This window comes from Pangasianodon hypophthalmus, chromosome 24 (genome assembly GCF_027358585.1).
Source record: "Pangasianodon hypophthalmus isolate fPanHyp1 chromosome 24, fPanHyp1.pri, whole genome shotgun sequence".
In the NCBI taxonomy this organism is placed as follows: Eukaryota; Metazoa; Chordata; class Actinopteri; order Siluriformes; family Pangasiidae; genus Pangasianodon; species Pangasianodon hypophthalmus.
In genome coordinates this window covers 1977885-2003987 of record NC_069733.1, presented here as the reverse complement: position 1 = coordinate 2003987, position 26103 = coordinate 1977885, and the positions used below count along the sequence as shown (strand labels likewise).

General features: G+C 44.7%; 1 protein-coding gene across 11 annotated transcripts in view; it reads left to right on the top strand.

Annotated features, from left to right (window-relative positions):
• arvcfb (ARVCF delta catenin family member b) overlaps positions 1-26103 on the top strand; it is a 143051-nt gene that overhangs the window by 60139 nt on the left and 56809 nt on the right. For 7 of the 11 annotated variants that reach the window (XM_053228980.1, XM_053228981.1, XM_026940304.3 and 4 more), the window contains exons 4-5: positions 3091-3171; positions 3483-3680. The exons of 2 other annotated variants lie outside the window; for them this stretch is intronic. In XM_053228980.1, coding sequence (XP_053084955.1) covers positions 3501-3680 — 180 coding nt within the window. In that variant the 5' untranslated portion in view covers positions 3091-3171; positions 3483-3500. Of the gene's footprint in view, positions 1-3090; positions 3172-3482; positions 3681-8976; positions 9491-19192; positions 19638-26103 lie in introns of those variants that run through there. 2 more of the 11 variants (XM_026940311.3, XM_053228984.1) reach the window with 2 other exon arrangements.

Below are 26103 nucleotides of genomic sequence, written 5' to 3'. Positions count from 1 at the left end.
TGGCTCTGTGCTTTTCCTTTAAGCTCACTCAGCCTCATCCTGCACTTCTCTTTCTCCCGGCTTTACTTCGTCTTTAATGTTCTTTAAAAAGAAACGGCTTAGAATCCTAAATCGGGGCTGAGATCCTAAGGGTGTGTGTGTGTGTGTGTGTGTGTGTGTGTACAGGATATTAGGTTATATTCGTACTTATCTATAATGCATTTCTCAGTGGTGCAAGCCGATGCTGTAACTAACAGTGCTGTAAACAGTGTCATAAGGTTAGATTTATATCTTTGCTAGACTTTGCTATAAGATGAAAATGATATGGCTACACAGAGTTGCCCTGGGAATGAAGCTTGTTCCATTTGAGTTGTAATCTCATCTCAGCTGTGAAGCATGGTGTTGGGAGCATCATAGTTTGGAGCTGCTTTGCTGCCTCAGGGCCTAGACAGCTTGCATTTATTAAAGAAACTTTTGACCAAGCAACTTTCTATCCCATCTCTGAAGACGTTTTGCTCCAATTCGTTTGATTTGGATTTCAGCAGCTGTTGACGCGGCCGCTCCTTGACTAACAACCCCCCCCCCCCCCCCCCAAAACCCCTCCCCCCTCCTTATAGTTCAACAACCGACACTCGGACTTTTCTCTCCTGTGCCCATGTTTAATTCAGAAAAATGTGCCATTTTCATCTTCTGGAGGGTTTATGAAAAATCTGTTGACCTCTTAAGTGCTCCCGGGTGCTCCAAACAGAGTGTGTTAAATTATGGAAAATCTCCCAGAGTGCCTTTCAGCGGTAAGAGCCGTGACCTACAGCACAGCACGTTTAATCTCTCCTCACACAAAGCATAGTAATGTCTCTTAATGTGTGTGATTTGGCTGCTGATGGGTTTGGAGAGTGTGTGTGTGTGTTAGTGTGTGTGTTAGTGTGTGTGTTAGTGTGTGTGTTAGTGTGTGTGTTAGTGTGTGTGTTAGTGTGTGTATGTGTGTTCAGGTGGGTGGGAGTGGCAGCTGCACACGACGTGAGCAGGTGTTTGAGCCCCGCTGTGCCTTATACTGATCTCAGATCAGATTTCCGCTCCGGTTTGTCAGGAGCTAAGCTCTAGAACTGTCCCCTGTTCAGCGTGATGGTGTCAGACACAGATGGAGGCTCAGGTGGACACTGGTGGGGATTGATTTAGCCTCCCTCAGAGGGGAAACGAAGGGGGTAATCAGCGCGAACGGGGGACCGGCCGGGGTAATGAAACGGGGCCGCTCTCTAATTGGTTTGCGTCTCTAATGCCAGTTTTCTGTCTCACTGGTCTCCCATCCCCCATTTTCCCCCACCTCTAACGCCCGTCTGGTTTGTAGCTGACCTCCTGCGCTAACCTTGTGCTTTGTGACTTAATGATGTCCCTTTTCCCGCCAGGATGTCGTATCGATTTGGCCCAGCACGCCATTTTTCATCCGCAGCTTATTTTTGAGTCGAGACCGCCATTCTGCTGAGCCGAAGCGTAATGGAGAGATGCTGATTATTTCCTCCTCGCATTGCTTATGGATTGTGCATGGCTCAAGGGGTACACAAATTGACTTGCCCAATTCAGCTCTCTGTGGAGAAGAAAAAAAAAAAATAGTCAGTGTTTATTGTCCAGCCTGCCTGTCTAGGAGTTTCCCAGGGCTGTCATGTGGGCCCGGAGGGATCTCAGTGTGGCTTTTTGTCTGTCTATTTTTAGCACAGGCACAAATTGAGTAAATTCGTAAAGGGGTAGGAGTAGTTGAATAGTTACAGTTTGTCCTCTAGTGAACCAGAAGGTTGTGAGTTGAAATCCCGAGACTTTCAGAGAGTCCCTGTAGTCGACACCAGACTCTGATTTTGTATATACGGCTATATATGAGCTTCTCGCTGAATGTAGGTTAGATCTGAAGTAGTAAAAAGTCTTGCGTCGCTGTCAACTGAGCTCGCTGCCCAAGCCGGCCCGGTGGCCTGGATTTCATCAGTCACCACTCGCGTGTGTTGCTCTATTTTAAGCCTTGTCCAGACTCAGAAATAATGATAAGTGTAGTGGGTGTTTGTGACGTACATTACGTTCCTAACATTACGTTAAAGTTCTGCTAGCTAACATTGTCATGACATTAACAAACTAAAAACAATGCTAACACTACTTGTTTATTCCATTCGTTAGGACATCGCGATCAGTTTGAACTGCAGGGAATCATTTAGACGTAAATTCAACTCCGCTAATGTGAGTTCAGCTAATTATCAACAACTAAGCGTAACCGTTTAGTTAAATAACAAACGTTAATGAGTTTGTTATTGATGTAACATTCGAATAATATGGTGTTAATTACTTTATTAACGCTCCGAATGATTATTACTGATCAAGTTTGTGGCTTTGGTAATTGGTTGATTTGGTTAACAGTTATTTTATATTTCAGCATCAGACTCTGATCATCATGAAACCTTTCAAGCTGACAGTTTTCTTGGTTTTTTTTCCCCACTTCAAAAAAGAAATAAATAAAAATACCAACACGACTTCTTGCATTTGATTGCGTTGATTCTGATTTGTGTTGCACGTTTCTGTTGCTTTCAAGTCTTTCCCTGCACACGTTTGCCTTAAGACTGTCTCACACATTTCAATGTGTGTGTGTGTTAATGGAAATTTGTCTTGGAGTAATAGAGAAATCTGTTCTTCTCCTCCCTTTGGGAAAGAGTAAACAGTAGGGAATAGGTGGATTCCTCCAAGCGGGACGCCGCTGCACTCGTTCACTGTGTGAGCCTGTGTCCTGAGCGCCGATCCAAATAAATAAATGATCAAAGCCTGAAGACTGTGTGCTGCTTCAAAGGGAATACATCTATGATGAGAATAGCGTGTGTGTGTGTGTGTGTGTGTGTGTGTGTGTGTGTGTGTGTGTGTGTGTGTGGAGCACAGGGTTCTAATCCATTAGCTTCCTCCACCTGTACACCTTTGTCCAACATTTAATTCCATCTTTCTCTTCTTCCTTAAACAGCTGTGTAAAAGACCTTGACCGAGGTTTTCAGCGCTCTTTATAGATTCCATCCTCACTTTTATTTTCCTCCGCGAAGGTGAATTCTGTCTTTCTAACACTTCTCCTGTCTTTCACTTTCTCTCCTCTAGCCAGTGGGACATCTCTCCTCCGTGTCGGTCTGTAGCGGAGGATGTCCTTTCTCTAACTCGTCCTGCTCCACTAACCTCTAGGTGTGTATGAAAATGCCATTTTCTGTTCACCATTATTGTTGGGAAATTGTCACATCCATCATTTTCTCAGTGTTGAGTGTGTGTGCTGATTCCGAGTGCAGGGTGTGTGTTGGTATTTCCCACGTGCTTGGGCATTTGTCATCATTCCACAATACGACAATTATTTGTGTAGCCGTGTAACATTTCCATGTTGCTGTTTCTGTCCTAGAGCATGCAAAGCATGACGTCTTGACGTTTTTTTTGGTTATTGTTTTTAAACCCGGCTCCCTGTAATCTTCACCCCCCTTTAACCGACCCCATTCTGTAACCAGTGCAAAGTCCGAGCGGACATGGAGGAGTACGAGGCGCGTTCGGCCGCCAGCATCCTGGCCTCGGTTAAAGAGCAGGAGGCGAGGTTTGAGCAGCTGACGCGGGCGCTTGAGGAAGAGCGACGCCACGTCTCCCTGCAGCTGGAGCGCGCCAACATGCCACGCGCCGACCACCTCCCGTGGCAGCAGGTGGTCATGCAGGTAACCCGGTTGACTGAGAGAGGAGTACAAGCCCCGCCCATAATGTCACGTCATCTCTGAAAATGTCATTTCATTTGGTGAAATTGGGTCACTGGTGCAACCGTCATTATCCATTACTTGTACATAAGTATTTGGCTTTCGTAAAGGACGACTCATTAGTCCCATCTTCAATCCTCTGCCTCCACCAATCTTCATCTCCACCAATCCTCTGCCTCCACAATCCTCTGCCTTCACCAAGCCTCACCTCCACCAATCTTCATGTCCACCCCATTCAATAAATCTTAAGCTTTTTTATATATATATCACCTTTATCTCTGTTTGTATCTCTCTTAACTGAGAACAACTGGATCTCATCTGTTTCAAAATGTCACGTCATTGACTTCAACGCCAAGCCCTGTCCAAGCCACAGGCTGTGGTCACGACTCCAGCTCTGAGGACACACACACACACACACACACACACACTCACACACACACACACACACACACCCCATTGCATCTGTGTGTTTGCTTCTAACCGGCAGCTACAGTTTCCTCCCTGCGGCATAACTGTGTGTGATGCACTTGCCAATTTAAAACCAATAAAGAGAAAATTGAGTGTCAATCTATTTTCCATCGGTGCGTGCCGAGCCCGTGTCACGGGCGAGACTTTTTGACAATCTTTATTTCCTCAGCAGCCCTGGCATCCTCGCCTGCTCGTAAAGTCCAAGCATGATTTACATCACCGTCTCTAATGTGACAGCTCGGAAATTAGCCCTTTTGACAAGATGTTCATTTTCTTAGCTGATGCAAATTGGACACAATGGCCACATGGTAAGTCTGGATGATGTAGAATCTCGGACATGTTGAGCGTGGAAATCTTTCACACACTTGACTTATTAGGAGTTTAATAAGACTCAGACTTTGTTCGTGTTTGTCTAGGAACTGAAACAAGGATGCATGACACACCTTTCACCTTTCTTGGATACGGATCACTGCAGGATCTCAGGAATTCAGTGAATCTTGTGAATTTTTCTTTTCTTTTTTTTTTCCACTCTCTCTCTGGCTCGACCGCTTGCCGGGACGTGAATCACAGAATGAGCGAGTCACTGATTCAGTAGTCGCGAATAGCGCCAATGACTCACGCCTTCCTCTGGCTGAAGTGCGACTTTAAATGGAAAGCCTTGCCAGTTTTTCATTGAGCGAGCAGTGAGGAATCGCCTCGTGAAACAGAGATGCGATAACAGTTCAAGTGGACTCTTAAAGTGATAGGAAGGAAGTGGTATCAATTCCATTTGAAGAACCAAACTCAACCAAACGATGCATAAAATCAAAGTAAATGCTTTGCGTTCTGTCCCAGTGTTTTGATGTTATAGCCGTCACCTGTTGGACCTCTCTCTCTCTCTCTCTCTCTCTCGCTCTCTCTCGCTCTCTCTCTCTCTGGCATGGGCAGTTTGTCAGACAGATCCAGTACGGGTCAGAGCGTCTCACTCTATAACCACACCTCAGTGACACGGGCCACGGCTCGCAATCCCCGTTATATGAAGCGGATCATCGATTGTACAGGCGTCGGAGAAAGGCCACTCGTCTCGCGTCTGTCTATTTTTCACTTTCTTTTTAGCCTTGGCGTCTTCAGTGCCATTGATTTTTGAGCCTGTCTGATTAGACGCAAGGCCGGAAGATCCACTGGGCACAGGCTCCGTGACTTCCCCGGATTTGGAATTGAAAGCATATCCTACTCGGAAGCAAAGACCCCGCTGGGTGTCATGGTAACGCTTGTTAAGAACAGTAGCTCCTATGACTGTAAGATTTATTGCACTTTTCCTCAACACCATGTTTTGGGTATTTTTTTTTGTTTCTTTTTTTTTTTTTTCACTCGTATCCTCTTCACACAATGGAAGCCCAGTGTGCCAAGCGTCGGAGGCAAAGTTTGCAAGACCTTCGTAAATCAGCTGCTTAACAATGACACTTTTTGTTCTCCACACACGCACACACACACACACACACACTGCTTCCTTCTAAGTCATTAGGGAAATTGACACCTCCTGCGAATGTGTAAATTGTTTTCCTAGTTTATTTTAGCAGTCACGTCCCCCCCCCCCCTCCCCCAGACCGCTCACGTAATACAAATGAAATACATTTTTCTACAAATTTCAGTGATGAAAAGTTATCAAGCGTGACCTTGATAACAGTCAGCACTCACAGCACCAAGACTCATTCCTGTTGTTTTTCTCTAAACAGGAATTATTAATCAGCCCTCCTCATGCACCCTGACTCTTTCCTTTTGTTTTCAGAAGGGGGTTAAACTGCTATTGTGTCCCACACACACACTCCATTCTTCTCCTCCTCCTCCTCCTCTATGGGACTAGCAGTCTCACTCTCCCTCACTCATTTATATTTCATTTCAAGGCCATAGAGACTGTCCTCGTCCCCCGGGCGAACTCTGAGCTCGGGCTCTTAATGTTTAAACCACCAAATTATGCGCTATTACACCGTTCGCCTCCTTGAGAGCTCCAGACTTCATAAAAACTGTTTGTTTACGCTCTGCTCTTGTCCTGTCCTCTAGGCTTGGTGGTTTTAGCTGCAGCTATAAAGAGCGCACCGTTAGTTAGGAATTCCAAACCTTCACCAAACGTGTGATCTCAGATTTCCGTAAAGCATCCTCATGTGTTTAAAATAAGGCTCTTGAGTCTTCAGGAGTCACTGGAGGAATGTGACCTCTGCTCCCCGGGCTGTGCGTCTATAAGCAGCGCGTTCACCCGGATTAAAAGCAGTCTCGGTGGATGTGTCGTGTGATCAGGTGCATTACAGTGCTGGCTAACCGACATGTCACATCAAACGAATTGTCCGAAATCTACTCCAGCGCACCAGGGCTGAAGCATCAGACACTTAAAAGCACCATCATCTCATTGGCTATAGTGCTGTAGGATTTTGTGTGTGTGTGTGTGTGTGTGTGTGTGTATGTGAGGCTGCCAAAGTGAAAACGCTTGCTGATGGATGAGATGAGATGCCTATCACCTTTCTCAGACAGATTATTATTATTATTATTATTATTATTATTATTATTATTATTGTTATTATATTTCTCCTGTCTCTCTCGCTCGCTCGCCCGCTCTGGGGCTGATTAGCTGAAGCTGTCTCAGGACATATTTCAGATTGCATAAGCAGTCCTTGGAGGAAACGCTGATAAAGATTAACAAACCGTTTCATTCCTGCATTGTTACATTATTCTATTGCTCTATTGACGCACTTGCCACAATCCCTGCTGGTGTGTGAGGCGTAAACCTGAAACAAGGCTTCACAAGGCATATCATGTGATTACCGACCGTATACGTGTGAAATATGTTCTCAGCATGACTGCGCTATACACTCGTCTCCGTCTGTTTCTTTCATGCACAGGTTTCGCTGTGTTTTTTCACAGAAATGGAGCGTGTTCGTATGCCGACTGTTCATTTCTTTCAGGAACTCCCAGTGATGTAAATCATTACACTCCAAACGTGTGTGTGTGTGTCTTCTAAGAAAATGTGATGTGTGTTTATAATCCTGTAGAAATGGAACAGCTTGAAATGTTAAAAGCCTATATAAGGAATTGAAAAACGGTTTCACTCTCGACTGAAGTGGAAAGTTTGGTCACAAGGTATATTATTTCTGCTGAAGTAGGAAAATTGGTCACATGGTGCTTTATCTAAATATATCTAGACAGATGAAGAGATGGAAGGGTTTTTTTTTTTCAGTTTGATTAACAAAAGTAACATTAATCCGTCACCATGAGTAGGATAGACCACTGATGAAGCTGAATGGATGAATCAATAAATTAATCACTCAGTGAATGAAGGAAGATGAACAAATGAATCACTTGGTGAATGAAGGAAGATGAATGAATGAATCAATGAATCACTCAGTGAATGAATGAATGAAGTTGAACGAATCAATCATTTAATGAATCATTCAGTGAATGAAGGAAAATGAATGAATGAATCAATTAATCCCTCAATCAATGAAAATGAGTGAATGAATCATTGAATCAGTGAATCACTCGGTGAAGAAAGGAAGATGAACGACTGAATCAATAAAAGAATCACTCAGCGAATGAAAGAAGATGCATGAATGAGTTAATCACTCAGTGAATCAATGACTCAGTCAATGAACAACAAACGTCAGTCTGTGCATTACGCTAAAACCGTCAGTGGTTCTTTGGCAGTCCTTCTGGATGAACCCTAAAAGGTTCTGTGTAGAACCCTAAAACCAAGTGGTTTCTATATAGAATGTTTTCAGAAAGCTCAAAAACCCATAACTATCCAAAAGAACAGTTTAAAAAATTCCCTAGTCATGTGCTCGTCATCTTCAGGAATTTCTGCAGTGCTGGATTTGATAGAAAAACATTCATTCGTTTAAACCTGCAGCTCATCCTCACATCACTCTGATTGGCTGAATCTTTCTCACACGGTTTGTGCTGATGAAACTCAGCAGGAGCGCTTTGCTATGTTTAAAATCCAAACGGCGTGCGTGGAAATAACCGAGCGCCTTATTTAAAGGCGTTTCTGATGCATGACGGTGGAACCAAGCTCTGACTGAAGGCGGTATGAATTCTTCTGGACGCTCAGTGAAAACATCTCCGGCTTTCTTGTCACATGTGGGTATTTTTAGCCACGGAAAAGAGCGCTGGAGTCACTGTTCCTCTCTGCGCTTTACACCTCGTAATATCAAACAATCAGAAATAAATATTAGTAAAAACGAGAATTTACACCGTGTTTAATGTCTGGAGCTCTAGAGAAAAAATGTAGCTACTGGAGAATGAAAGATTTGGATGAGAATTTGTGTTTTTGAGGAGCGTGTGATGAACTAATTCCCCGGTGCAGAGGTTTAAAAAATACAGATGTTAAATATTTCTCTGCCTGAATTTTCTGTAAAGAGAACACATTATATATTTTTGGGGGAAAATATATGACTTTAATTATCTTTCAGTGAAACATTGAAATTCATTCTCACACTCTGAATAATGTCTGGAAACACTCTCACATATTTATCCGACTGAAGGACAAAAGGACAAAGCACAGAGACACAAAGAAGGAGAGAGAGAGAGAGAGAGAGAGAGAGAGGGAAAGAGAGAGAGAGAGGGCAAAATGAAGGGATGAAGGGAAAAGTTGCGTCTCCTTTGCCAGGGTTGTGCTCCTTTGGCACGTTGGTGAGGTGGAGTCTCTCTCTCTCTCTCTCTCTCTCTCTCTCTCTCTCTCTCTCGCGCTCTCTCTCTGTCTCTCTCTCTCTCCAGCTGCGTCCGTCTGTCAGCCCCCTCCTTCTCTTTTTCTCTCCGCCTCGTCTGCTCAGATGCAGTGTTAGGAGAGCAGAGAGAGGGAGCAGGAAAGCGTTACTCTCACACAGCCGGACAACTCGGATAGGATTCTTTACACACACACACACACACACACACACACACACACACACACAGCCCTCCTCTTTCTGTCGTTCTCCTCCTCCCCTCCCTCACTCGACCCAGGGGTTTTGTTCTCCGGGCAGGGGCAACTTTTTTTCACACGGTGCTCGTGCGTGTGAGTGTGAGTGAGTGTGCACGCGCTCAGGTTTGTTTTGACTCTCGCCTTTTCGCCTGGATCCTTTACCCCGAGCTCTCGCCTCAGACGAACGCGCCTCGAGCCCTCGGAGCATGCGAGAGACTGGACGGAGGAGGAGGAGTGCACGCGTGCGATGAAAGGATGGCCATGCAGATCTGAGGCGCTGATCTTCCACACAGTGATTTAGGACACACACGCTGAAAGTTTGCTCTCACCGAGTCTGCGTGCGCACGGGAATTCAGCCATGCCCGCCGAAGTCAAGCAGGTCAGTGTGGAGGAATTCAATCCACAATCCTTCTTCTTCTCCTTCTTCTTCTATCTGTTTCTTTCTAAATCGCTCAGTGTAATGTCTTAAATGCCACCTGATTCCCACACAACAGTAAAGCACGGCTTGTGCATGTTGGAAGAAAAGAAGAATGTTGAGCTTTTTTTTTTTTTAGGCTAATCAGGAAGACAGAAATGATATAGATGTTGATGTTTGTTTATGTGAGCGGTGGATGCGGTGCCAGAGTCTAGAAGATTTAGCACATCTGGACACTTCAGTGGCTGTGAAGAACACCACGGCTCTTCAGTGCCATTGTTTCATCGCTTAGCAAAGGCGTCAGGACATCAAAGGAATGTCCTGCTTTTTCCTCTAAGCATGTTTCACTTAAAGCACCGTTTCCACGGCAGCGCACTTATTTCATACAGATCGCATCTTTTTTTTCCCTCCCAAAGCGGATAAAAGCGTGAGGATTGATTGTTCTCCGAGTCTATAAAGAAGTTGGCACGGAGACGCATTCCAGCGGCCGTTAATCTGCTAACCGACTCCTCGCACCATTTTGAATCTCCCGTTTGTGTTTGTGACACCGGAGCACCTCAAAAACCCACTCCAGAAACGCGTGACGTGCCAGTTCATGACCTCTGACCCCCGACATGAGTCAGATTCCTCACATACTCAGCAGTTTCTTTATATCTTGGTACATTTATTAGGAGGGCTAACACCTGTCTGGTTGGGGCGTATCAAAATTCCTGTTTGCTTTGTTGTTGAAATGAATCAGAGACAGAAAAACACAGATTGTGGATTGTTGGATTTTTTTTGGAGGTGCATCGTGACCAGGTGTGTGCTTCACATGCCGTTTATCTCGTGATGATGATGTCATTATTCATACAATATCGTAGATGATCACGGGAATTATTATGATACGAGTTTGTTAGTTCAGCACACTCCCAGCTCGGGCTGTTTTGAGTGTCTGAGTTTCCACACATGAAACGGTGGAAATGGTTCAGATGTGTATCTGTACGTTTTCTTCCCCAAACTGGAAGATGACTGCTGAGTGCCCTCACTTCCTGCCGGGTTTAAATTTAATCTCCGCGTTCAAGTGCGTCAAACTTTCCTCACAACCGCGTTCTTCGTTACGCTGATCCTGGACCAGTGGAACAGATTGAGATTTTCTCTCTTAATTATTAGAGCTGTGTGTGTGTGTGTGTGTGTGTGTGTGTGTGTGTGTGGAAATGGAGAGATTTCTCCTGTGGTGTGGATCCACTTGCTCTCTGACCACCGGTTTCTGAAAACACTCCTCCATATGGATCAATACTGAACGGATTGTGTGTTGCGGATGCACTGACCCGGAAACGGCTGGTGGATGTGCTGGACCCCTGAGGCTGTGTGTGTGTGTGTGTGTGTGTGTGTGTGTGTGTGTGTGTGTGGCTGTGTATGTTTGAACAAGTGCCAATGGCTATATATAAGTGGATATAAGCTTCTAAGAGAATCTCCACCACCACTTTTAGCTCCCAGCAAAAGTTCCTGTGTTCACACTGATCCAGGATCAGCAGAGTGTTTGTGTTTATATTGCTATAAAATCCACAGAACAGGTCTGAGATCAGTGGTGCTCTTCCGCCACACGCTCATAAATACATTACAGTGTTGGCATGAGCTCTTTTGTAACTCATTTGGCAAGCTGGATGTGTAACTGATATAGCGTTGTGCTTTCTCATGACCCCAACACACACACGTGTGCGCGCGCACACACACACACACACACACACACACACAGCATGGAGCTGCAGTCGGTGGCTATGTTTATGAGCTGTAGTACTCACCTGCACTGTGCTTAAACACTTTACATGGTGTGTGTGTGTGTGTGTGTGTGTGTGTGTCCATCCAACCACATATACATACCTAATGATGTGTGTATTGTTGGACCTATTTTAAATTATGTATCAGTTTTTTCATTAGTTATATAGAGATTATGATAGGAGAGAGAGAGAGAGAGAGAGAGAGAGAGAGATGGGGACAGATGGAGATGGAGAGACAAATAGAGCAAAACTGGGAAACACAGAGAGGAAGACTGAGAGACAAAGAGAAAGAGAAAATGAATATATGTATATATATATATATATATATATATATATATATATAGAGAGAGAGAGAGAGAGAGAGACAGTGTGTGAGAGAGTTATCAGATTTGTGTTTGACAGGGAGGAGGGGTTGCCCTGTTTTCGTGGAAATTAATCTTCTGCTGTCCTGTGTGTGTGTGTGTGTGTGTGTGTGTGTGTTGTAGAATGGCTGGTGACATGTAGAGATTAGTAGGTAATCATACTGTTATCAGATATTTTATCTGATGTATCTTCACCTCTCAGCACAGAGATACAAAAACCTGTGTGTGTGTGTGTGTGTGAGAGAGAGAGAGAGAGAGAGAGAGAGAGAGGAAGAGAGAGAGAGAGTGAGTGAGCAGAGAGATAGATAGGTGCATGTATGACACTTTTTCATCTTGGACCATGGAAACAACAGAAGAACTTGTCCAGGCATCAGGACTGAACACACACACACACACACACACAGCAATGGTTGCTCTGTATTAGCCAATTTGGGACTGTGAAGGGACAGTGATGGACATGTTTCATGTTTTTGTCCTTTTTCATTTAAATTTTTACTAATCAGTCATATCACACACACACACACACACACACACACACACAGACGGTGGCATAAGACTAAAGCCCCGCACTTTGAACTTGAGAAAATGGCTTTGACATGAACACAATCGGGAGTTCTTTATACTGACGTAAGATCGATGTCTTTGTGCTGCGAGACACTTTTTCCATCCATCAGCCTCCTGGATCGATTAAGAGCCAGTTCATTTCACCCCCTCACCTCCTCCTCATCCCCCTCTCCACTCTTCTGTTACTTCCTCCTCCACTGCGCTCCATCTTCCCTTTCAAAAGAGCTGGGGCTCTTCTGACAGATATGTATAGAGCGTTTCTCACACACACACACACACACACACACACACACACACATGCACACAATCACATTTCTTCTCAGTTCAGCCAGCTGGGATGAGAGGCCCTGAGGGGGGGGAGGGGCGAGTGAGCTCCTGAGGCAGCGTCAGCCATGTTGTACATGGCAGAGTGACCATGCGAAGCGCATGGCCTCGGGGGCAAAAACGGTTAGCATGTGCCCCAGTTTGACATTTCTCTGTCATGTCTGTCACCGTGTGAAAGCACCTCCCTCTCTCGATGCAGTGCCCATTCCACCATTTTAGTTTAGGGGTAAATATGACCACCTACAAACTTAACCACTATTAGAGGTAAAAAGTTGATCTGCCTAGCACAACTTCTGCTAATACGCAGTTTTCAGGTTTCTCTCGTTTTATACATGATGAATACACAGAGGCGGAGCTACAGGAAAGGCAGAGGCAGAGCTGACAGCTATAGGCTAAGCCATGATGTCATATAGCGCTAACCCAACAACTCCGTGTTGTGCTGTTATAAGAAAATAATCAGCGCCATGGTGGCGGAATGAAGCGGAGATACTCTTACCATACTAAAGTTGATTGTTTTCCTGTAACACCACGCGGTTTAATTTAATGATACTGTAGAACATCCGCGAGACGGGTTCGCTCCTGTTCTCACTTACGTTATAGCAGCTATAAACAGTCATTCCCCTCGCTTTTTTCTCTCATCATGTTACCAAGAAACTCCCCAAATTAAGATTCTGCAGACGCTGACACTGGAGACTCCTTCCATACATCTCCTAATAGAAAACTACCCCAGAGCAACATGGAAGTTGTTACTATAGAAACGAATTAGAAAGAGCACATTAGTATAAACCTGTGACTTGCAGCTGTTTTCTATAAGAGCTGCTGTTATAGAAAATTAATCAGCACCTTCTGACCAATCAGATTCAGCAGCGCTGTGGGATAAGACAAATATAAATAACTCTGGGGTTGAGACGGCCCTCACCTCCCCTCCACGCCACATGTAGTTTATTTTTCCCCGGAGCTTGACATCCTTGCCAAAAATATGACACACACCCGACTCAGAAGATTGAGCTTTTAAAATTCTTTGGCTCTGTAGAGCGCTGAAGTAACACTGAAGGGAGCGTTCGGCGTGGGTGTGTGTCGGCTGAGCGAGATTCCCCTGCAGCTTTATCTCACAATACAGGCTCATTACAGGAAGTGGAGGTCCAGAGAGCGTGTTCCACTTTCCCCAGTAATGGAAGCTGACGGGGGGCCATCGGCCTCAGTGCACGCGCTACGCTACCTTTATTTGTTCCCCATTCCTTCTTTTCTGTCTTCCTCTCTCGAACCACTCTCTACAAACTTCTAAGAAATGTCAAAAATTCAAAGCAAACCACCTAGGAGACCAAATTTATGCAAAAAATAATAACAAATCTTAATTTTTTATGCCTTCCCCTACATCAACAATAGAGCGTGGAAACAATAGAGGCATCCATTTTGCAGAGAGAGGAAAGCTGTCATCTGCTGTTAAAGCGACTGGTGAAGCTCGCTTGCTCACCTCGTCTCGTTTTCTTTCCCTTTTTAACGGCCAAGCGTCTCATTCCCACCAGGACGTGAAAGGGGAACAAAAGCGAGAGGCGCGCTTCCGACATTCCTTAAAGCTCTATTGAGTTGTCTAATGAACCTCGACTGGTCCGTTTCTCGCTCTGTCTCGGCTAAATGCCGCTATTTTACTCTCCCGTCTCACTTTTCTGTCTCTCTCTCTCTCTGTCTCTGAGTTTAAGTTGTTTGGAGGCTGTAATTGGCAGTGAAGCAGCATGCCGGAGTAATTCCTGAGGAAAAGTTTCTGTGGAACTGTAGCAGTTTCCTCCAAAACTTCCAAAGTTTCTTCTCTCTTTTTTGACGTTTATATCTCGAGTGTCCTTTTCTATCAGGAGTGTAGCAATTGATTTGTCCTTGACCTGGCTTTTGAGATGCCTCTGGGAGCAAAATCTTTGCGTTTTGACCCAATGTGGGAGAACATCTTGAGGAATTTTTCTTTTGTTTGTGGCCACTGATGCAGAGGAGAGCCAGAAGCCCACACATCCCTCTGGTCCTTCAAATTAAAGGCATGGTTTTGTAAGAGCGAGAGTTTGTGTATGGGTGAGGAGCAGAACGAGGGGTCCTCGAGTTCAAGGTGGTCATATTTTCGAGCAAAGCTTCCCACTGTTGACCAAATGGATGAGGTCGGTCCTGATTTCTGTTCCTCCCCCTCCTCTCTCTGCCCCACTTCTGGAGTCTTAATCCGTTAAGACCGCTCTCAGCCACTCCCACCGCAGTGCGAGCAGACCACACGTCATGTTTCGTCTGCAAGAGTCTGCAGATCTTCCAGGTTTCCTCATATCCACAGCTTCTACACACCTCTTTTCCTTCCCTCTAGTCTTCCGTGAAAGTGTCTGAATCACAGAGTCTTCTGGCTTTGTCTTGAAGAGTTGGTGAATTTGGAACATCTTCCTTTTAATGAGAAACGTTGCTCACTCGCGCCATCCACGCTCCCTGTGTCACTGTTTACAAATGAAAGGCGTCCAAGCACCGAGAAGGGAATACTAATGTTGGCACGATTTGCCTCCGTGTAGTCATTAAGCATGCTTTTATTTATTTATCCTGTCTCTTCGTAATGATTTTTGATACACACTCTGAACTTTTGATTAGGGACAAGGGCGTAATCGCAGCTGGAACTGAATTTCAGTCCCGTTAATTAGGATGAATAATGTATGGAGATAAGAGGGCGAAGGATATTGTGGTCGAGTCCCATCAGATACGCAGGAACCCTGAATTAAACAGCGGCCGCTGCCTGGAGAAGGACCTGGTGACTTATGCATGGCGTCAGCTCGTGCCGGCGGGAGGAAGTTGCCCTTTCGGTGCCGACTGTGATTTCTGCGTTTGGTTAGAGTTGGTAATCAGACAGCGTTAGCTGATTGCGGTTCAGGGAAAGGGCAAGTGGCGTGTATTAGCATGGAGGATCTTTCTAGCATCTCAAATGTGGACGAGAAAGCTTTTCTTGTGGTTTTAATGCTCGTTTTGGACAACTCCTCAGAAAGGCCCGAAAGCAGTAAATAAATGAATGGTTCAGATGAACAGGAAAAGCTCATCTCACAAATTCACTTCGAGTTTGTGAAAGATTTGGAGGGAAATGTACCTTGTGAGTCACATGGGTCGTATTTCTGCTTCTCTGTTTCTCTGCACTCAGTCCTCGAGAGGTTCGCAAATCTCAGAGGCTGTCGTGTGTCTGAACTCGAGCACACACTCCCTGCGTTTCTGCTCCCCAGCTTAATTAGATCCTCTCACCCTTCTATCAATCCTTCTATCAAACATTCACTTCTTCACTATATCTTCAGAAGACCGTAGGAATGATTTGGCAGAGTTGTATGTGATTTCATACCTTAGACACGCAAGCGTATAGTGTTCCTCAGAGCAAGGTCAGGGAAGCTGGCTAGCTCTGTCTGAAACTAGTCTCAGGTCCGACGAGCTTCGTTCAGCTAAATAAATGACGTAAATATGCGCGATTGGATCAACCGCAACGGAGGATCTGCTACAGAAGCCGAGCTGCTTCATCTAACTTGGAATTGTTTCGAACTGGCCGAGAGATGACATAGCAGCTGAAAGCTACAGCGCCATTAAAGAGGAAGAAAAGGAGAAGATCTACTTCCCATGTTATTCTCTGAGGGTTTTTTTTTTTTTTTATAACGTACCTCCTCTTTTAGCCAGCAAACGCAGAAACCCATTATCCTGTGACAGGACCGCTTTTTCCACATGTCATAGTAATGTTTTTGCTAATGGGACATGTGACAGGTGAGAATGGTTCGAAAATAAATACAGCTGCGAGGTTTTTTTTGTGTGGTTTTTGTTTTTTTTTTTTTTCTTAAGATTTGACATTTGGAGCTTGTCAGCGAGTTTTTTTTTTTTTTTTTTTTAATCGCAGGCTCATATTTTTTCCCCAGGTCATGCTCGATGCCCCAGACTCCATTGATCCAAATGTCAAGCTGAAATCTGTCAAACAGACAGGACATTTTTTTCCTCATCACACTCTTGACCGTTACGACGGACTCCATTGTTCTGTGAAGAATCACAGTTATGTGTGTCCATAAGCTTGTGTAAAAGTTTCTGGCTTGCATCATCTAACATTTCTAGAGAAATTTCAGAATAATATGTCAGCATGAAATATCGAGATACCAGAGCCTTGTGTGTTCTCTCATACAACCCGCATTCAGAGAAGGTGGTGTTGCTGATGCTAAATGTAGACTGTGTAATGAATGACTCTATTAGACGATGTAGCCTGGAGCGTAAAAACCTGGAGTCATGGTGCCATCGATTTGTCATTATTCACGCAGGTTATATAACTTTCCTCCTTCCACTGTTTTACTGCGCGCATGTTTTCAATTTGTTTTATCGCCGAAGCACGTTAGCTCCACATCTGGAACACTAAAATCAGTTTCTCAGGGCCGTAGCTCATCAAAAAGGAGCTGATCCTCCCATACGTCTGTCCTCCGTTTTATCTTCACAGCAGGACAGGTAGGACTGCGATTTGGCACCATGTTTGAACCCTGGCGCCAAATTGCAGCCATATGGAGGCAACCTGCCGCACAGAGGGGGCAGATTTGAGGCGTTTGTCATCAGCTCAGGACCCCTGCGTGGATGGTGGAATGTTTTGGTGTTGCTGCTCGGGTTCTTGGTTCTTTGCAAATAAACACATCACAATGACACAATGGCACAATGAGGCGTCTCCAGAGACTTGCTCGTTTTTTTTTCTCTTTTTCAATTCCATTGGCTCAAGGCCACTTCGCTCTATTAAGCAAAACGGTATTTAACTTGCACGGTTTTTATTGATGAAGCCGAGTTTGAGTTTGAAGTTTTGTACGAACGTTTTATAATTCAAATATTGCTAATTGCTCAGCCGCTCTTTCTTCTTTCATCATGTGAAAGCAGTGCAGTTTCTTAGGGAATGAAATAATAGTGTGGTCTCCATCACTCCATCAGTCCCAACATCCTATATTTCCATTCGAATGGTAAATATACTAAAGCCTTCCATGCCATTTTCATTTCTATTCATTTCAGTTTGCGTTGATCAGCCTGCTCTGTACTTTGGCTTCATCCTTGCAATAAGATGGAGATTTCGAGTACATTCCAGAGGTTTATTCTTCCTTACTAAGTGTTTTGGGTTTTTTTTATGCAGCTCTTGTGGTCTTGTACACATATTTGCAGTAGGATAAGATGTTCTTTGTCTTAGAGGCCCATACACGTCAAGTCCAGTATAGGTTATGGCTCGAGGTCCCTCAGGGGACGTCAACAATAAGCTCCATGTGAAGCGTTCAGGGGTATTGGGATTTTTTTGGCTGCTCGGATCGGAAAAACCTCAACAGTCTGAAGGACTAGAACAACAAGCCCAGGTTGTCTCATTTTCTTATTGAAGATTTCATATCAGCCTAGATGGCGTGTACTTGGAAGACTCTTGCTTTATATAAAGAAAGAAATGAAGAAAGCCACTTCTTTCGCCATTGGGTCCAAATAGTATCCGAGGTGGAAAAATAAGTAGGCCAGACGTCCAGGACAAGCAGATTTCATGTCTGGGCTGTTTGGTTTTTATTCGTAGTTGTCTGGTGGACAAGTGCGTTCAACAAGCAATTAATGCACTTCACAAATCGCACAACCTGCTGCACTACGCACATTGGCTAACGGGAGAACAATTTTTACTCGAGAGATTATTTAGCCTTCACAGATGACGAAAGATTGTTTCAGTACCCAAAATAAACTCATTTAAGCTAACTCTCCTGCTGTAGGGGTTAAACGTATGAAGAGGGAATAAACACTCTATCCAGACTTATCTTTTACGTGCAAAATGTCGGCCAAATGTTGACTCTCTGACTTTTTCCTGAGTGTCGCAAATATGATGTGCTACAATACAATCTGTTAGAAGACTAGCTAACTAGCTTGTCCGTGCGTTATACTTGCTGTCACTTGCCCCATGGGCTAGCTGATAAATATAGGATTTGGGCACCCTGACAATTCAGACATAATTAGACAAAAATCAATTCAACAAGAAGAGAGGGAGGAAACGCTGCCATCCTCCCTCGGCAGCTGGGGGTATTCCACCGAATATCGAATTAATTTATCTCAACCAGACATCCATATGCTCCAAACACAAACCTCCGAGGCAGGTGCATAATTCCCTGACCACCCAGAAAGCCCTGAGCGTGACTCACCGTGACTCACCATGACTCAGTTTTTCACCCGGCCTCCTCTTCTTCCAGGCTGGATGATGAGATTCCCCTGCGTTCACTCTTACACCGCTGTGAACATGTAAAAAAAAAAGGAACAAGAAGGAGTCGCAGTCGTCTCGGAAGCTTGTTTTGTTTGCTGCTTTTCTCTAATTTCAGGACGTTAAAGAGCTGACTGAGGTCATGAAGGGTCAAGGCAGCTTATTGCACTGTGGGAAAGCAGACGTCTCATTTAGTGCTGCTGTGGAGAAACCCATCTCAGTCCATTTTTATGAACTCAAACTCCTACTTTTTAAAAAAAAAAATGTTCTGTTTGTTGTGTTTTTTTGTCCTATTATTCATTCTGCTTTTGTGACCTATTGTTTTGCCTTTTCACTAACTACAATGAGCAAGCACATTCCCTGGGGAGGGGGGAGGGGGGAGAGAGGGAGAGGGAGAGAGAGCGAGAGGGAGAGAGAGAGCGAGAAAGAGAGAGAGAGCGCGAGTGTGTGTGTTTGTTTTTCACTGAAATTAATCCAGAGCCCCCCAGACCTGATTTGTACACAGATTAGATTAGCTGTGTCAGTTTGGACTCGGCCCTGCTGCAGCTGTAAGCCACAGTGTGTGTGTGTGTGTGTGTGTGTGTGTGTGTGTGTGTGTGTGTGTCCAAATGCCGCTCTTCCTAATAGAGAATGCAGTTGTAGGCTATTTTCAGACCTGGGCTCTGTTGGGGTTCGACACAGAAGGGTGTGATTCCTCTGTGGGATCGTGTTCCTTCAGTTCTGCCAAAAACCGTCACTTTCCAGAACCAGCTCGCTGTCCGACGCAATCTCTCTCTCGCCACGCTTCACAATCCTCCAGCCCGAGTGAGTGATAAAGAACGCCGCAGTCACATGACTTCACCAAAGTGGAGAAAGTGTAGTTGGAGAACTAGACAATCTGGCTGAGACATCAGGTAAACGTTCATGCGTCATCTCTGTTTTGATCCGTCTGGGTTTTGTTTGTGTAGCGCTGTTAGGAATGAACGAATCGTCACCAGGCAGCTGTAGAGAAATCCTCCTGAGCATGGCGGAAGGAATTGCGAGACAGGAAAGGGGAAGCGCTCTCTTCTGAGCGACGCCGGAGAGTGCGATTCTGATCATTACAGTGAAAAGACATTTTCTTCGTACAATGGAAAATGTCGATAACATGCATGATGTTTTGTATGACTGAGTCGTGGGATGAGTGTGAGATGGTCACACTGCTGTTTTCCAGGTCTGGGTTTTCATTTTAGTTATCTTTGTTACCTCAAAGTTACCTAAAAGTTTCTCTTCATACGTCTTGTGTAGCGTGGGGTTAAGATGGAGTTCTTTTAACAGCGTTCACTCAGCAACTGGGTTGAAGTTCATTTAAGGACGTTAGACACGTTGAACTGTGCAATTATGCGAAGCAGTGAAATATCCCGTCAGCCGTAATGACCTGAAAATCAAGCTGTTAAATCAAACTCAAAATCATATTAATATTGAGACCAGTAAAATATCCCACCCGAGACGTGCATTAACTCGTACCAAGCTACTTAATTAAATAACATTCAGACCATGAAATATAGCGCACAGCTCATGAATAGAAACGAGTGAGTGGCCTGTCTTTGTGTGTGTGTGTGTGTGTGTGTGTGTGTGTGTGTGTGTGTTGGTTGGTTTAGGACAGGGATAATCGAACTTGTTTGTTGTGAACGGGAGCTCTCTCCATCGGGGACAGGAAGGGCGGGGCCACATTCCAGACCCTCAGAGACCGGAAGCTTCTCAGCACGTCCTTCCTGTACTGATACAAATAGTGTTTGTGCCAAAACACTGTGCACGTACATATCCGCGCCCACACACACACACACACACACACACATATACACGCAAACACACACACGTTTCGCATTGTTTGGTTTGCGAGGCTAGAGCCGGACATTTGTTTGGCGGGCGAGGAAGGTGTCCGAGTCAGTGTCAGTGCCTCTGAAATGAGCCTAAACTGATTTGGCAGCCATGACTATGGACTTTTTCCATAATTCTCTAAACAAACACACACACACACACACACACACACACACACATAGCAGAGCAGTTTCACTGTAGAATGCAACCCACTGCAAGGACAGCTGGGAAGGCTGGTACTCTGCAGGTACTGAGCCAACTCGTCATTATCATCCTAATGTGTCTCGGCTCATCAGCCTGGCTCACGATGATAAATGAAGAAAAATTCACCTTTTCTTTTTCTGAGGTCATTTTCGATCCCATTTTAAAAAAATGCGACCATTCTATCCAGCCATGAGCTTCATTTTTACAATACACCAAATATAAACCTTTATTATTATTATTATTTTTTATTATTTTTTTTTTCTTTATTCTTTGTTAATTCATTGTCTTCTGACTCATGTGTCAAGGTTTCGGCGTCCGAGGAAAACACCAACAACGGCTCATTCATTCTGAATCCACTCTTTGTAGGGATGCCGGCAGCGTTGTGCTCTCCTCTGTCTCAGATTCATCGTTTGCCAAAAAAAAGAAGAGAAGAGGCACGAGATGTTCCGGGGGGCGTCTGCTTTTACACTTTGTCCTGGATTTATCGGAAAGGGCCGTTTGAGGGAGGCCGCTTAAATCCTCACAGCAGATAATCCATATTTCATCTTCAGCTATTCCACACACACACACACACACACACACACACACACCAGGCCAAATCCCAGCCACCTGCGGAGCACCGCAGCCTGGCCAACAGCATGCTAACTAAGATCAAACTCTGACTCCATTTATAATTTATAAAATATCGTAAGTTGTGTTGTACAGTTCCTACGAGTCCCATCCAACATTCATACATTTTTTAAAGCTTTTCCAAATTCCCAAGTATGTTTTACAGGCATGCAGTATTCAGTAGCAGTCTACAGATTAGCATGTAAACTCACCCCACACACACACACACACACACACACACACACACACACACACACATGGGAACATCTCCCTTCTCTGTAACCGGGCAATGAGAGCACATTAGCCACGCCTGGCCTATTAGTTTATTAGCCACGAGCTCTTTTGTTGTGTGCTATTAATCTATGATTAAAAAATCTAAACAAGCTATTAAGCAGCAATACCCGAGAAATCAAAATCCAATCCGACGCTAATCGAAAAAAACACCTTCTGAGCGACCGCACCAGAACGGAAAGGCAGCAAAGTGAAATACATTACGAGTAATGAAGCCCTGACATCTCTCTCTCGCTCTCTCTCGCTCTCTCTCTCTCTAACTGAACGAGTCATTGAGAAGGGCGATCGTGTAGCTTATTGACATCCACATCTACACAGAGAGTTAATGGAGGACGGCTCAGGAGCATCGAGCGGCGTCCTCACATTACATTAGCCAGAGTGGACGGCTGGAGCAGCTGCTCCGATTCCCCTCAGAGGAATTCTCCAACATCCAATCTCTGATTACGGAGCCTGCGGGAGAGCTGGAGATTTCGGGGAGATTAACAACCCTGTCAGGCTTTTCTGTGTCCGTCTTCACGCTTATGTGCGTCGATGTTTCAACTTTCACTACTCTGATTAGCTCAGCTTGCCTGGTATTAGATAGGTTGCGATATATTTTCCAACGTCTAGTGAACAGCTGCTGTAAAGCGCCCCGTCGTTGCGTTTGTGTTTGCGATGTTTGGCGTTTCAGCAGCATGTTGGAGCAGTCAGTAGAGTCACTGGGATGAACCGGCATCCGATCCTGGGACGTATTCCCACCTCGCACTGAGTGTTCCCGGGATGGACTCCGGATCCACCAGGATAAAGCGCTCACAGAAGATAAGCGAATGAGTGTTTGGTATTATTTGGAAAGAGAAGCTTGCAGAGCGTCACTCAGCTACTGTGAAGACGTTCATGTTCATGGACGTTCACGATACTCAGAGATCTGAGCTCTCCATAAAAAAAATGGAATTTGGCACATATTATATTCAATAAATAAGTTGTACTAGGTAAAAGAAAATAACATGATCTATTCTGAAGATATTGTGTAGTTTTTGCCTTGTTTTAAACATGTCTTATATGTTACTCAGGACAAAAACATGAACATTCAATTGTCTCAAAAATAATTTATTTATTTAAAAGGTAAAATGGTGTCAGTAAATCCAGCTTTGTTTCCTAGAGGTTTGTTTCTGAAACTAATAATAAACAGCACGCTCGGTTACTCCAGTCTCTGTGTTTATGATGATGATGATGATGGTGTGGTGATGGCTGTGACTTTTTTTTTTTCTTTTTTTTTTTTTTTTCTTTTTTTTTTTTTTACCTGAGCTTGATTTCCACATAAACATCCAACACCGGTTTCAAAATGGCCGCTGTGATGGATTTGGCCAATTTCTGCTCCATTAGCTGTCCCGGTTCTGTTTCCTGCCTGATATCAGCTGAACCAGACGACGCCGAGAGCTCGAGCTGTGGACGGAGCAGCTGGAGACTCTGCTCTCCACTTCGCAACATTTCTACTTGTGAAGCATGAGAGTGATTAATTTTTTTGTCAACTGTAGAACATCAGATTTAAACATGCCCAATTTCTGCTTTAATTTCATGCAAAGTCCTGGAGTCTATCAATCACCAGGCGTTGCCATGACGATGAGGCATGACACTGTGTCCCTCCCCCCAGTCTTTGGCTAACACATGATCATTTCTGGTTCTCACACACATTGTGAACATTGACCCACACTCTTAAAGTGTAATGTTTGGCCCGCTGCTGATGGCGTTAGACTGGCAGCATATCAGAGGGAAAGAGAGAAGGAATGAGCTATTTCGCTCCAAGCAGCTGCTTAAACGCTTCTGACAGAAACAATACGGTCGGCTTCTGCTGCTGACATTCTGGCCCCGTGTGGAACTAAATCTCCTTCCCCGGGGCCATTTAATGTCTGGGCGCAACCTCTTAACGCGTGTTATCTCGTCCTCAGAGGGTTTGTTTGGGGGTTTTGGGTTGCTGGTTTTGGCTCTTGGTCACAAACACAGTAAAAGCAGCGTAGAGTTCAGTGCTGACGTGAGGAATAAAACACTCCGTGTCGTGCTGTTATAGGAAAATAATCCACGATAGGATGGTGTCATCAAGCGGACAAACTTTTACTACTTCAACGTTCATTATTTTTCTATAACAGCACCTCATGGAGTGTTTTATTCCTTGTCAACTTGTCAACACATTGTACTTTTTTATCCGTTTATAGTTACATTTGATGTTGTGGAACTGTCTGTGAGACAAGTCTGGTCTCCTGAAGTTGGTCAGCACGTTTTTTTCTTATTCGGTCAGCCATGTTGGAATGGTCTGTTGTCCTTTACACAAAACACCTCCAGTCAATCTGTACAACTGTAGCCAGGCCCAATTCGCTCCCTACCCTTTCCCCCATATCTAAACAAACAAACCCACATCGCTCCACCCAGAGCCACGGCCATTCCCGTTGTTACTACACGGCACTGTGTAGAAATAATCTGCTCCTGCTTTCTGCTGTTAGGTTTTTCCGTTATTCTTCACCTTGAGTGCTGCTGAACAGTGGTGATAAATGGCCTAGCCAAGTACAATGGGTCACATTCCACAGATTTGCCTCTTTCCACATTGAGTGTGTGTGTGTGTGTGTGTGTGTGTGTGGCTAACTCGAACCCTACTGTAAGCCTCTGAGTTCCAGGAATGCTTGCGACGTGTGGACTTGGATTTATACGCCTCTGATTCGTTCCAGATGTTTTAAAAAAAAATGACCATCTCCAAAATATTCTCATCTCACAGGCCTTATGTTTCATAGCTTTTGGAAGCAGTGTATTGTTTAGACGTTATTTATCGCAGTAAAGCAGTCACATAGATCATGCTGTAATGGAAGAGTAAACAATGCGCCGATTGGTCAGTGGAACATTTCCGCGCTTCAGCGAGGAAATACATCAGCGCACTCGGCGCATTCTTCAGGATTCTGACTCTGTGCCATGGTGAAAGGAAGCGGCAGCCTTTCGTAGCCTCTGCTGCAGAGCGAGATGTTTTATTGTTTGTTTATTTTGTTTAGTCTGTGACAATCTTTTGCACAATAGAACAAAAGAGTGGCCAGGACTGAGCGAGGAGTTTTGAAAAAGAATGGACGTGGCGAAAGAGTATGAGCAGCAGGAAGGAGGCAAGAGTGCATGCTGTAAAGATTCCTTAACCCCCCCACCACCACCAAAACCAGACACCCCTCCCGCCCACCACCCCCCGCCGCCGTGTGTCTACTGCTTCCAAAACTAACTTTCCCTCTCCAAAACCCTTCTCACCCTCATCTTTGCTTGCACTTGACTACCCAGAATCCACCTTTCCCCACAGCCATTCAGCTTCATTAACACCCCGACGTCCTCTGGTCCAGACCTGGCTGACCTCAAACAGGGAGCCAGTGCCAGAATCTGCTCCTTCTCTGGCCGGAGAGAGTGGGAGGAGCTGGAGCGCTGCCAATCACCTTCATCCCTCCCTCCCAACTTCCTTTCCTCCCCCCCCACATGATTTGTTTGGCTCCTTCCATCCTCGTTTTAGAAGACTATACTTCCATGGCATTAATAGTTGATGATACAGAGCCCGGAGATGGTCATTATATTCTCACGCTAGTTTCAGACGTCTTCTCCTGGGTTCGACAGGGCGAACAGCTCAGTACAGAAAAGGATGAAACTTTTTTTCTTTTTACAAAAATAAACAAGCACATGATTTGAATATTTTCTCAAGCTCGCAGCAGAGAGAGCTAAAGGCCAGCTCGTGTTAGCTTTACTGATCTCACCTCGGCGAGTTGGCAGAGCAGAAGGTCGAACAGAAGGGACCGTGGCTAAATTGGATGACCCAAGGTTACCCAGACTGTCTTTGCGAGGGGATTAATTGTATAAAAGCCCGGTAATGATCTCTGGCTTGTGGCCCGACTCGAAATCCCTTTAGCCACGGTGCAGTGAATTACCGCTGCTCAGGTGATTTAAGGTGAACACCACGGAGGAAGAGGAGCAAATCCATCATGCTGTGTTCTGACCTTCAGGCAAGACAACGAAGCTCAATTCGTTCTTGAAGCTTTACTTGTCCTCCATTTTCTAACATAAGTCTATGGAAGAATGATCCAAACATTAATTATTCCCATGTTTGGACTGGAGGATGTCATGATGCTGATGAACAACTCAAAATGGACTGAAATATCCTTTTTCTTTAGTGTTCTTCCAGTTTCATTTTGAGAGAGCCACAGGAACTTCCTCTGCTGACCTTTCTGAGGACAGACCTGACAGAAGATTACAGAAAATAAATGAAATCCGCTCTGCTGCTGATTTGAGAAACCTACTAATACTCAAACTACAGCGTGATTTGCTGAATAGCACGATCTCTCAGCATCCTGGCTCATCTTTACAGCTGTGACCCATCTGTGTTTATTATTGATTATCTCATGTTATTTCGCACATTGTTTCAGTTTCCGA